This window comes from Bos taurus, chromosome 1 (genome assembly GCF_002263795.3).
Source record: "Bos taurus isolate L1 Dominette 01449 registration number 42190680 breed Hereford chromosome 1, ARS-UCD2.0, whole genome shotgun sequence".
NCBI classification, from domain to species: Eukaryota; Metazoa; Chordata; class Mammalia; order Artiodactyla; family Bovidae; genus Bos; species Bos taurus.
Genome location: NC_037328.1, coordinates 132,927,773 through 132,940,968, shown reverse-complemented (window position 1 = coordinate 132,940,968; position 13,196 = coordinate 132,927,773). Strand labels below are relative to the sequence as shown.

At 43.2% G+C, this 13,196-nt stretch overlaps 1 protein-coding gene across 2 annotated transcripts in view; it reads left to right on the top strand.

Annotated features, from left to right (window-relative positions):
* Positions 1-11,908, top strand: part of PCCB (propionyl-CoA carboxylase subunit beta) — a 95,240-nt gene extending 83,332 nt beyond the window's left edge. The window contains 5 exon segments of one of the 2 annotated variants that reach the window (NM_001038548.2): positions 8,336-8,443; positions 8,682-8,782; positions 9,178-9,276; positions 10,201-10,300; positions 11,287-11,908. In NM_001038548.2, the coding sequence (NP_001033637.1) occupies positions 8,336-8,443; positions 8,682-8,782; positions 9,178-9,276; positions 10,201-10,300; positions 11,287-11,408 (530 nt within the window). In that variant the 3' untranslated portion in view covers positions 11,409-11,908. 2 annotated transcript variants of the gene reach the window in all.
* The last annotated feature ends 1,288 nt before the right edge of the window (positions 11,909-13,196 follow it).

The window sequence follows — 13,196 nt, the reverse complement described above, 5'->3', positions numbered from 1 at the left end:
AAGCCCAGAAATAAACCCATGCACCTATGGGTACCTTATTTTTGACAAAGAAGGCAAGAATATACAATGGAGAAAAGACAGCCTCTTCAATAAATGGTGCTGGGAAAACTGGACAGCTATGTGTAAAAGAATGAAATTAGAACACTTCCTAACACCATACACAAAGAAAAACTCAAAATGGATTAAAGACCTAAAGGTAAGACCAGAAATTATAAAACTCTTAGAGGAAAACATAGGCAGAACACATGATGACATAAATCAAAGCAATATCCTCTATGACCCACCTCCTAGAGTAATGGAAATAAAAACAAAAGTAAGCAGGTGGGACCTGATTAAACTTAAAAGCTTTTGCACAGCAGAGGGAACTAAGCCTGGTGAAAAGACAGCCTTCAGAATGGGAGAAAATAATAGTGAATGAAACAATGACAAAGGATGAATTTCCAAAATATACATGCAGCTCATAGAACTCAGTGCCAGAAAAGCAAACAACCCAATCAAAAAGTGGGAAAAAGACCTAAATAGAAATTTCTCCTAAGAAGACATACTGATGGCTAACAAACACATGAAGAGATGCTCAGCATCGCTCATTAGTAGAGAAATGCAAATCAAAACTATAATGGGATATCGCCTCACACTGGTCAGAATGGCCATCATCAAAAAGTCTACAAACAATAAGTGCTGGAGACGGTGTGGAGAAAAGGGAACACTCTTGCACTGTTGGTAGGAATGTAAATGGATACAGCCATTATGGAAGACGGTATGGAGATTCCTTAAGAAACTAGGAATAAAACCACCATATGACCCAGCAATCCCACCCCTAGGCATCTACCCTGAGGAAACCAAAATTGAAAAAGGCACATGTATCCCACTGTTCATTGCAGCAGTATTTACAATAGCTAGAACATGGAAGCAACCTAGATGTCCATTGACAGATGAATGGATAAAGGAGTTGTAGTACATATACACGATGGAATATTACTCAGCCATAAAAAGGAAAGCATTTGAGTCAGTTCTGATGAGGTGGATGAACCTAGAACCTATTATACAAAGTGAAGTGAGTCAGAAAGAGAAAGGTAAATGTCATATTCTAACGCATATATACGGAATCTAGGAAAATGGTACTGAAGAACTTATCTACAGGGCAGCGGTGCAGAAACAGACACAGAGAGTAGACTTATGGACATGGGGAGAGGGGAGGAGAGTGTGAGATGTGTGGAGAGAGTAACATGGAAAATTACATTACCACGTGTAAAATAGACAGCCAGTGGGAATTTGCTGTTATGTTTCAGCAAACTCAAACAGGGACCTGTATCAACCTAGAGGGGTGGGATGGGGAGGGAGATGGGAGGGAGGTTCAAGAGGGAGGGGACATAGGTATACCTATGGCTGATTCATGTTGAGGTTTGACAGAAAACAACACAATTCTGTAAAGTAATTATCCTTTAATAAAAAAATAAATAAAAAAATAGAACTCTCAGCACTTTAGATATGTATCCCATTGTCTTCTGGCCTCCATGGTTTCTGCTGAGAAATCAATTTGTAATCTTATTGACGATTCTTTGTATGTGATTAATCACTTACTTTTGCTACTTGCAGGATTCTTTTTCTTTAAATAGTTTGACTATAATGTGTCTCAGTGTGGATATGTGTGAGTTTATTCTACTTAGGCTTACAGTTTCTTGGTTTTGCTTCTTCACATCTTGTGCCAAATTCGAGAAATTTTTTGGATATTATTTCTTCAAACAATGTCTCTACCCGTTTCTCCTCTCTCCTTCTTATGGTCCTGACTTGCTGTATATATTGGTTTACTTCATGATATTCATAGTCCGTTAGTCTCTAATCACTTCAGTTTTTCTTTTCTTTTTGTTCCTTTGATTGGATAATTTAAGTTTTGTTATTTTCAGGATTCCTCATCCTTCTTCCCGTCTCCTCAGTTCTGTTGAACCCCTGTAGCGATATTTTCGTTTCCGTTATTGTACTTTTTAGTAATAGAATTTGTTTGGTTCCTTTTTATAATTTGTTTCTCCATCGATATTCTCATTTTGCCCATGCATTTTTTTCCTGTTTTCTGTTTGTTTGTTGTTTATTTCTTCATGTTTTTCTTTACCTCCGTGAGCATATTTAAAACAGTTGTTTTAAAATCTTTGTTTAGTAAATTTATTGTCTGGGCTTCCTTAAGGATGATTGTTTATATTTATTTGGTTCATTTGAATGGTTTTACTTTCCTGTTTCTCTGTATGCTTTTTTTTTTTATTGTTGAAAACGGAACACTTGAATATTATAATGTGTTAAACTCTGGAATCATATTCTCCCCCTTTTCCAGAGTTTGTTGTTTTTTGATTGTTGAATGCTGTAGTAGTCCATTTGTCTAGTGACTTTTCCTAACTGTTTTTGCAGAGGCTGTATTCCTTGTTCTCTTCCATAGCTAGTATCCAACTACTATTTTTGACTGAGGTGCCAAAATAGATAAGAAAACATCTCTCTTAATCTTTGCAATTTGGCTCTGTATTGAGGCTTTCTTTCAACACTTGGCTAAACAGAGCTTAGGGGTCAGCCCAAGGTTAAAGCTTAAGATCCTCTCAGGTCTTTTGTTTTGTAATGTTATGATTTCCTTTTCATTTTCATTCATCTCAAGGTATTTTCTTTTTTAGAAAAATTTTATTCAAGTATAGTTAGATGGTATCACCGACTCAATGGACATGAGTTTGGGTGAACTCCGGGAGTTGGTGATGGACAGGGAGGCCTGGCGTGCTGCAGTTCATGGGGTCGCAAAGAGTTGGACACGACTGAGTGACTGAACTGAACTGCAGTTGATTTACAGTTTTGTGTTAATTTCTGCTATACTGCATAGTCAGTTGCATTCTCATTTATCACAGGGTGTTGAATATTTTCCCCTGTGCTATACAGTAGGACCTTGTTGTTTATCCACTGTCTATAGAATAGATTACACCTGCTCATAACCGCACTCCTAATTTGACTTCCCCGTACACCCTCTCCCTTGGCCACCATAAGTATGTTTGTCCTCTGTCTGTTTCTGTTTCGTGCATGTGTTCATCTGTGTCGTATTCTGTATTCCACATAGAAGTGATATATGGTATTTATCTTTCTGTTTCTGAGTTACTTCACTTAATGTGAAAATCCCTTAGTCTATCCATGTTGCTGCACATGGAATTATTTCATTCTTTTTAATGGCTGAGTAATATTTCATTGTGTGTGTGTATACACCACACACATCATTCTGTCACTGGACATGTAGGTTCTTTCCGTGTCTTGGCTGTTGTAGATAGTGCTGTTATGAACAATAGGGATGCAGGCGTCTTTTCGAAGTATAGTTTCTCTGGGTATATGCCTAGGAGTGAGATTGCTGTGTCATACTCCACCTCTATTTTTAGTTTTTTGAGGAACCTCCATAATGTTTTGCATTGAACTGCACTCATTTACATTCCCACCAACAGTGTAAGAAGATTCTCTTTTTTCTGCTCTCTCTCCAGCGTTTATTATTTCTAGGCTTTTTAATGTGGTCATTCTGACTGGTGTGAGGTGGTACCTCATTGTAGTTTTGATTTACATTTATTTAATAATTAGCAGTGATGAGCATATTTTCATGTGTCTGTTGGCCATCAGTGTGTCTTCTTTGGAGAAATGTCTGTTTAGGCCTTCTGACCATTTTTTGGTTGGTTATTTGCTTTTTTGTTATTGAATTGTAGAAGCTGTTTATATATTTTGGAAATTAAGCCTTTGCTGGTTGCATCATTTGCAAATATCTTCTCTCAGTTGGAAGTTTCTCTTTTTCATTTTGTTTATGGATTTCTTTGCTGTTTGAAAGCTTATATGCTTGGTTGATCTCATATGTTTATTTTTGCTTTTATTTCTGTTGCTATGAGAGACTGACTTATGAAAACATTGGTACGATTTATGTCAGAATGTTTTGCCAGTGTACTGTTCTTGGAGTTTTATGGTGTCTTGTCTTACATTTAAGTTTTTCGGCCATTTTGAATTTCTTTTTGAGTATGCTCAGAGGGTGGTTTACATGTTGCTGCCCAACTTTCTTAACACCACTTGCTGAAAGACTGTTTTTTCCCATTGTACACTATTGCCTTCTTTGTCGAAGATTAATTGCCCTTAGCTCTGTGGGTTTATTTCTGGGCTCTCTGTTTTGTTTCACTGATCTATTCAAGGTACTTTCTAATTTCCCTTCTCAGATCTTTTCCGAGCATACATCTCGCCCTAGGCATATCTGCCTCTTTCTGAAGTTCCTTGTATATACAGTTGCTCTTGAATGTCCAAATTCTGCCCCACCCCCGCCAAACCCCCACTCTGCCTGTTTTTTTTCCTCCCTGGCCTTAGATGATATCAACTGTAATCTCTTGCCCCAGATGACTGTCGGCGGTTCTTTTTTCTCACAGTGAGCGTTGGCTGCTCCTTTTGTGGTCTGGGTGAGTTCTGAGTTAGGTACAGAGATGAAAGGCTTGCGTCATCTTTCAGGGCACCCTCACACAAGGTAGAACAGACTTACATGGTGGTTTGTGTCTGAGGTCGTCTTTCCTTCCTCTAGAACCAGGGAGAATGTGGGGCAAGTGTAATTCAAAATGCCACAAAGCTTTTCTGCAGTTTCTAAATTGCCTTTTTTCCCATTTCAGCTTTTGCTTAGTTAACTTGCCTGTTTCAGAATTTTGACAAAGTTAGTTCTGACTGTTTCTGCTTGTTTTTTGCTGCTTCTCTTTGAGGATAGGAGCTAGGTGCTGTCTGTCCCACCGTTTTGTGTTTAGAAATTGTGTTTACACATGCTGAATGTGCATTTTGTTTCTGTGGTAAGTTCTCATCTGTTCACATATTCTCGAGTTCCTCCTCCTCACTGTGTCTGTCCCTGGCGTGGGCTTCACATGATTTCCTGTGTCTGCACAAAGAGATTTCTTGTCCCAAGAGCATGTCTGCAGGTTCTGGTACCCTCCGGTACAGGCACACTCTCACAGGCTCACTTTTGAAGAAACTGCTTGGCTTATTCTGGAAACTTTATCTTCAAATACCTAGACTTCTATCCCAGGGCCTTCCTGAGCCCTGATTGGGGTCTGAATACTTGGTTCCATTGTGGTTCTTCAGCTTCCCTCCTTCTGACTTTGTAATTTTCTTTGTGATATTTATGGTGAGTCCTAAAGTGTCAGAGGCTCACAGAGGAGGCCTCTGTCATGGCTCTCATTTATGTTCCTTTTTCATTGATGTAGTTGATTTACAATGTTGTGTTAACTTCCGCTGTACAAAAAAAGTGATTCAGTTATACATATATTAATGTATATATACTTTTTCATATTCATGATAAACCATGGGGTATTGAATATAGTTCCCCATGCTATATAGTAGGACCTTCTTGTTTATCCATTTTTTGTATACTGGTTTGCATCTGCTAATCCCAAGCTCGCACTCCTCTCCCCTTTCTCTCCTCCCCCTTGGCACCGGTTCTTGTTTCTTCCTTGTAGAATTAGCCAGGGCTCATTGGACTCCCTGGGTGCCAGATGCTCTGACAGGCTTGGACTATGGTGAGGAAGCCAAGCTCTTGGACCTAGGGCCCACTCTTGGCTCAGGGTCACAGGTTTTCCATTTCTGACTATTTTCAATTCCCCAGTGATTTTATCTTGTTTTGGTTGTCATTGCTCATATTTTTCTTCCTTTTGATTTTTATTCTGACCTCTTTTCCATCTTGTGGTTTCTTAGAGTTGTCTTCATCCCAGGACTCATCATTCACATTCTTTATTAACATAGATTTGGATAGAGAGGGAAGAGGGGAGATTTAAAACATTTTTTTTTCACTGAGTTATAATTTACAGACCATAAAATGCACAGCTTTTACATGCTCATTTGGGTGGGTTTTGGCAGGTTGACAATTGATGTGTGCTAAATCACTTCAGTCATATCTTTGTGACCCTATAGACCGTAGGCTCCATGGGATTCTGCAGGCAAGAAAACTAGAGTGGGTTGCCATGCCCTCCTCCAGGGATCCTCCCCACCCAGGGGGAAACTCTGAACCTGTAATGCATCCAAAATAAGATACAGAACATTCTGTCATCTCAGAAAACGCATTTAGCAAGAGGGAAGCTTTGCCTATTGTTGTTATTTTTTGAGTTGTCTTTTTATTGCTAATTTTTAAGGTTCTTTACATATTCTGATGTGAACCCTTTGTCAGATTTGTGTATTTTAAATATTTTTTTCATGGTCTATGACTTGTTTATTTATTTAAGTCTTTTGACTCACATTATTTTTAAAAAGTGGTAAAATCCTTTTTATCAGTGTTTGACTTCTGATTAGAGCTTTTTGTGTCCTGTCTGGGAAATCTTTGCCTACTGCAAGGTTTCGAAGACAGTCCAAGTCACCTTCTCGGAGCTTTGTGGTCGTGGGTTATGTTAAGCTCTCTGATCCATTTTGGTTGATTTTTGTGTGTAGAGTATGGAGTGAAACAGTATTACCGTTTGTTAAGAAGACTTGCTTTCCACATTGTTTTGGTGTGTGGTCTGAAATCAGTCCTCTGGGTCTATTTCTTCTCCATCTGTCCTGTTTTGTTGCTGGTTTTGCCCACCTTTATGCCTCTGCCATCTTGTCTTGATTTCTGAAGCTTTATAGTTCTTGGTGGTTCTCAACTAGGAACAGTTTCAATGTACTGGGAACATGTGGCTATATTGGAAACAATTTTGATTGTCCCAGTGGGAGTGAGGGGTGGAGGGGGGCTCCTGACATCTAGTGTGTCTAACCCAGAGATGGTGACTAAACATTCTACATGCAGAAGTCAAACCCCCATAGCAAAGAATTATTCTGTCTGAAATGTTGGTAGTGCCAAGGTGGAGAAACCCTGCTTTTGTGAGTTTTCAGGTCAGCTAGGGAAGTCTTCTGATACTGCTGTTTTAAAAAAATACCATTGACTAGTCTATCTTCTTTGTATTACCATATGAATTTTAGAATCTGCTTATCAGTTTCTACAAAGGCATTTCCTACGATTTTGATAGGAATTGCTTGAAAATGCAAATTTGTCCAGCTATGCTAGCCTAGCTATTAAGCTTTAAATCTGAAATAATAAAATAGTATAAGTAATTAAGATTCAATACGATTAGGAGCTTAGTCTCTCACTTTCCCTAGTCGTATCTCAGGTGTTCAGTAGCCACATGTGTCTAGTGGTTACTATGTCAACAAATACCAGAGCCAGAGAACATTTTCATCATCATAGGAGGTTCTCTTGGACAGCACTGGCATAGTTCAGTTTGGGGATTTATATATTCTTCTGATCCAGGAGTACTTAAGTTTTTTACGGACATTCTTTATCAGATAGTAGGCGTTCCATTGCACTCATAGTTTAGTGCTAGTTTTTAATTATGAATATTGGATTTTCTCAGATGTTTATGTCTGTTGCGATGACCGTATTGTTTTTTTCCTTTAGTAAGTTCACTGCTTTTCACACATTAGATCAACTCTGGATTCTTGGGTTAAACTGCACTTGCCAGTGTTTTTATACTATCTCAGGACTCGCTGCATCTGTGTTCATGAGGGATTTTGCTCTGCATTTTCTTGACCCAAAACAAGAAGTTTTGGTATCAGGATAATGCTGACCTCATAGAACACTCTGCAGACTGTTCTGGGTGAGAGGATTTACTAGGAATTGAGCTCTTATTCTATTCTGTGCCATTTTACCGATACCATCTCCTTTAATCTTTAAACTATGGTAGGGCTTCCCTGCTGGCTCAGTTGGTAAAGAATCTGCCTGCAATGCGGGAGACCCCGGTTCGATCCCTGGAGAAGCAAATGGCAACCCGCTCCAGGGCTCTTGCCTGGAGAATTCCATGAACAGAGCCTGGCTAGCTATAGTCCATGAAGTCGCAAGAGTTGGACACAACTTAGCGACTAACCCACCACCTCCATAATAGGGGTAGTAACATCCCTCCTTTTCAGGTGGGGAGTCTCAGGCTCAGGAAGTAATTTCCCCAAACACATGGCTGTGGTTGATGGAGGCAGAATCCAATTCCACTACACAGACTCTAGAAGACCAGCCCTTGGATGAGGCCTCCCACTGCGGCTCCAGGGGTGAGGTGGGCTGTGCCTCAGGTGACAGCTGCCCTTCAGTTCACCAGACAAAGACTGGATGTCTGTGCTGGGGTGTGGTGCCAGCCCCTGGGGCTGAGCCACTGCTGGGTCCTCTGGCCAGTGCCAGGGGGATTCTCCTGTCTCCCCTGTTTTTCCTGGAGTATGAAGCTCTCCTTTAGTTTCTCTGATGATGAAACTTTGGTACCCCTGTGGAAACCAGCTCTGAATGGTTGCCCAGTTTGGGTGGGGCTTGGACTGGTCTCTCTCTTTCTAGGCTGCTTGGACATTAATTCTTCTGTGAAAGGGGCTCGTTTCGTCCGATTCTGTGACTCGTTCAACATTCCCCTCATCACTTTTGTGGATGTCCCCGGCTTCCTGCCTGGTGAGTCACTGATGGAGGTGGGCCAGGAGAGGTGGTTTTGTCCAGTGAGACGCCCGCTTTATTTGGAGGTCCTCTTGTACAGTTCCCTCAGGATTTGTGACGTTGCCATCCTCTGGGTGTCTGGAGGGTAGGGCTGGCTGGGGGTGGCCCTGTGGGGAAGGGGAAGCCCTCACAGCTGAGAGTGGGGGTGGGCCCTGGGGAGACTCTGTGGGGATCCAGTAACTTGCCCGTGACATAGGCACCGCGCAGGAGTATGGGGGCATCATCCGCCACGGCGCCAAGCTGCTGTACGCGTTTGCAGAGGCCACTGTGCCCAAAGTGACGGTCATCACCAGGAAGGTGAGGAGCTCAGGCTGGAGCCTGCTCACCCCCAGCGGCGGGGCCTGGGGGTTGGGGGTCTGGCCAAGAGGGTCAGCAGTGCTGGAAGGAGTCTACGCCTCACTCCCCTTAACAAGTTCTTGAGGATGGCTCGGCGTGGATGGTCCTGCAGACACGCCCAGCAGAGAAGTCCCTGCTCATCTGGGAGTGGGGAAAGGCCGGCAGACCATGACTGTGAACTGTGAAAGGCCTGTGGCTGCGCCCTGGTATTCTCGGGCCTCCCAGCCCTGGGCCTTCAGGAGCCCAGGAGGGCCAGTCTTGCTTTTTATCCTCATTTCACTTGGCTTCCTGGGGTCTTATAGGGACGTGATCTGGTTGACTCAGGCGCTAACATTCAGCATTTGGGACTGTTCTAGGCCTACGGTGGTGCCTATGATGTCATGAGCTCCAAGCACCTCTGTGGTGACACCAACTACGCCTGGCCCACGGCAGAGATTGCAGTCATGGGAGCAAAGGTAAGACCCTCCAGCTTTCCCTTCTCCTGGCTCCAGGGACTCCACTCTCCCTGCACAGCTGGGAAGTGTTGGGAAAGGCCTGGGCCCCTGGGGTCGCCAGGCCTCTGGGGAGTTGGGGTCTGGACCTTGGCAATCCCCCTCCTGCACTCTCACTTCAGGCACAGACCCAGGTAGTAGGCACCTTGAGTGGATTCAGGGGTTCAGTAGAAGGGAAAGGGCTGAGTCAGCTGAACTAGTTGTTGGAGGACTGGATGTTTCCCCAACCCCATCCCCAGCTCCCAAGAGGGCCTGGAGCCACTCCTGCAGCCCCCGGAGGCTGAGCTGTAGTCCTGACCCTGCTGACTCTGGGCAGGGTGCCTTCTGTTGCTTAGTCTACCCACCACTCCTTTCCTGCTTTGAAATAGCTGTCGGGGTTGAACCAGGTATCTCCCAGGCCCCAAGCTCCCCAAGCTGACTTTTAGGGGTTCTGACAGGAAGGCTTCTCTCTCAGTCCTCATTTTTCTACATTTGCATTATAGTTTCTCTGCCTCTGGCCATTGAGTTGTGTGCTCAGGGCTCAGGATAATGAAAAAGTGTAACAGCATTCTGCTTCCCTTGATACAGGGACCTTGACTCTTAACAGTGGAAACTAGGCCAAATATCTTAGACTCGGAGAAGGACAAATGCACTTGGAGAGGTTAGGACAGAATCTAGGGAGGCAGGTGATGCCGTGGTCTGGGCCACCCGGTCATTGGAGCCGTGGCTGAGCATCCGTTGCAGCCGTGGGGTTATGGCGGCCGCTCCAGGCACCTGTGTGGCCACTGCTCTCCAGCACATGTTGTTTACCGAGACATTTGCAATCACTCCCAGTGGTGTTGAGAGGAGGGGGGCCCTACCCTGGTCTCCGGGGGCCTCCAGGACGATCACCAACTCCTCTCGTGACAGGGTGCTGTGGAGATCATCTTCAAAGGGCACGAGAACGTGGAGGCTGCTCAGGCAGAGTACATCGAGAAGTTTGCCAACCCTTTTCCTGCAGCCGTGAGAGGTGGGTCTGCGGTGGGGAGAGCGGCTTGGCTCAGTTGTTGGATTGCTTGCTGCTTATTTTGCTTCAGAAGGCCTACCTTTGTCCTTCCTGTTGAGTCTGGAGACTAGTGAGGGCTGGCTGGACCATGAGCCGTCATCACTTAAGGGCAGAGGGGCCTGTATGGGCCACTTTGTAACAGGTCAAGAAAACATTGCTGAAGTGGCTAAATCTCTCTTTGTGGTGTTCCAGTTACCCAGTACTGTGAAAAATCTACTCAAAACAAAGTGGTCTAAAATAACCTCCCTGCATCTTCCCCTCGTAGTTCTGAGTGTCAGCATTTGGTCTGGGCTGAGCTGGGTAGTGGTTCTGCTGGCATCAGTCATGGAAGTATGTCATCTAGCTGCCTGGCTGGGGCTGGATAGTCCGTGGTGGCCCTACTTACATGGCTGGTGCTGGCTGTCAGCTGGACTCTCCTTCACGGGGTTGCTTATTCTTTGGGAGGTGAGTCCACGCTGCTCTGCAGGGTGTCCTGAGGGCAGCAAGAGGGTGAGAGGGGAGAGAAGGTGCCTTGAGGCCTGGGTGTGGAAGTTGCAGTGTTACTCTTGCTACATTCTACTGGCCAAGGCAATTTACAAGGCCAGGTGAAGAAGTACAGTCCACTTCCTGATGGGAAGAGTGGCAAAGTAAAGTGGCAAGACGGACTTATGCACAGGATGGGACGAATGATTGTAGTGAGTTTTAAAAAATAAAAGTGCACTTCCATCTTGACAGGATGGAAGAGGGGTCACATTTTCCTTTTCTTGCTGAATGTTTCTGGGCCAGTTTGGGACCCGCCAGAGGAACAGGGGGCTCCTGGGGTCATGGGGAGGTTCGCAGGACCGAGCCGCTCTTGTGTCGGCCTGGGCCCTGTGCACACTGTTGGCCCCAGAAGGTGGCGCCCACATCGAGCACCACGTAAGGGGTTGGTGGGCAGCAGGTGATCCGCTTCCTTTCCTGTGCTTCCCCAGGGTTTGTGGACGACATCATCCAGCCTTCTTCCACACGTGCCCGAATCTGCTGTGACCTGGATGTCCTGGCCAGCAAGAAGGTACAGCGCCCTTGGAGGAAACATGCGAATATTCCATTGTAAATGAATCAGGCAAAGATAAACCAGGAGCTAATTACTGCCTGGCCATTTGTATACGCCCCTGCCTTTGCAATCATGAAACCTGGGAATCTAAATACAATTAATCACTTGAAATGGCTACGTTTATTAAATCCTAGAAAGATTTCATTTGTGCCTTACTGTAAACTTATTTTATTAAAAATCTTAACTGATATATTTTGAGCTTAAATTTATTTTTCTTTGTGGTAGAAATCTGAAAAATGAAGAAAACTAGAAAGAAAACACTACAGTGTGATCACTTTGAGCTGACCCTTATCTGTGTATTGTTTTCCTTTCTTTCCCTAAGAATTAATTTTTTCTCTGAAGGTGAGATAATAAGCCTTTAGGGTGAACTACTTATCTGCGTAGGCTTCAGTTATAAATGATATATGATATTATAAATGATATAATATTTAAATGATGTATACTGTCCTTCTGTTTCCTTCAGGAAATGTTGAGGATTAAAGGTATTTATAATTGTGTTGTATACATGTGTGTGTCTATCAGAATAGATGCTTAGGAAGCATATGCTGTATAGTAATTGCTTACCTTATATTAACTTCTTTCCAGAAATGTGTTCTCAGATTTTAAAAAACTTTTTTGGAAAATTTCAAACCTGTGGAAATATGGCAAGAGCTGTATACTCTTTACCTAGATTCTCCAGTTCTTAACACTTTCTACATTTGCTTCATCTCCTACATAAATGTATAATTACTATTTTTATTGACCTATTTGAGAGTAAGTTACAGAATCATAAACCTTTGTCTCTCCAGATTTCAGTGTTTATTTCCTGTGAAACAAGGCTCATTGTCTTACATGGTCTTTAATGAGATTGACATTTTTGAAGCATGTTTGTAAAGTATTTTGTAGACAGTCGCTCAGTTTGGGTCTGTCTGTTTACAGACCTTTAGATCCAGGTAAGAATAATACACGAGTGTTCTTTTCTTATATTACATTAGGAAGCATGTTAGTTTTTTCCCATTATTGATGAAATTGAATCTGATCACTTGGATAAGGTGACAGCTACAAAGATGACAGCCTTTGTAATTTTCTCTTTGTAATTAGTAACGAATCTGGGGGCATTTTGTAAGCCCACTTTTGTCAGCACACTTTTGTCTAGTACTTGTAGTACGATTCTTGCCTCAATCAGCTGTTCTGTGTTGGTTATAAAATACTGTATTTCTGATTCTATCATTTTATCCATAAGGAAGGAAGGATGGAGTTTTCTCCTCTTCAAAAAATTTTTAGTATCAATTTAGACATGTAGATTATGTTTTCATTTTTAAACAGTTTTCCTGAAATAGTTTATTTTTCTTACTATGTTCAGTTGTGTCTGACTCTTTGCGACCCCATGGACTGTATTGCTAGGCTCTTTTGTCCATGGAATTCTCCAGGCAAGAATTCTGGAGTGGGTTGCCCTTCTCCCCATCCAGGGATCGAACCTGGGTGTCCTGCAACTGCAGCCAGACTTTTTACTGTTTGAGCCGCTGGGGAAGCCTTTTCTTACTGTGCCATCCTTCACCCTATCAAATTGTCAGACGCACGTTATACTAGTTTGTTACATTTTTCTCCCTGTCCCATACCTTCACCCCAGGGTTTTTTAATTTATGATTTTTGGCTGGGCTGGGTCTTTTTTGTTGTGTGGGCTTTTCTCTAGTTGTGGCAAGTTGGGGCTACTCTGTAGTTGCACTGCTCAGGCTTCTCGTTGCAGGGCACAGGCTCGAGGGCATATGGTTTCCCAGTAGTTGCGGCTCCCAGGCTCAGAAGCACAGG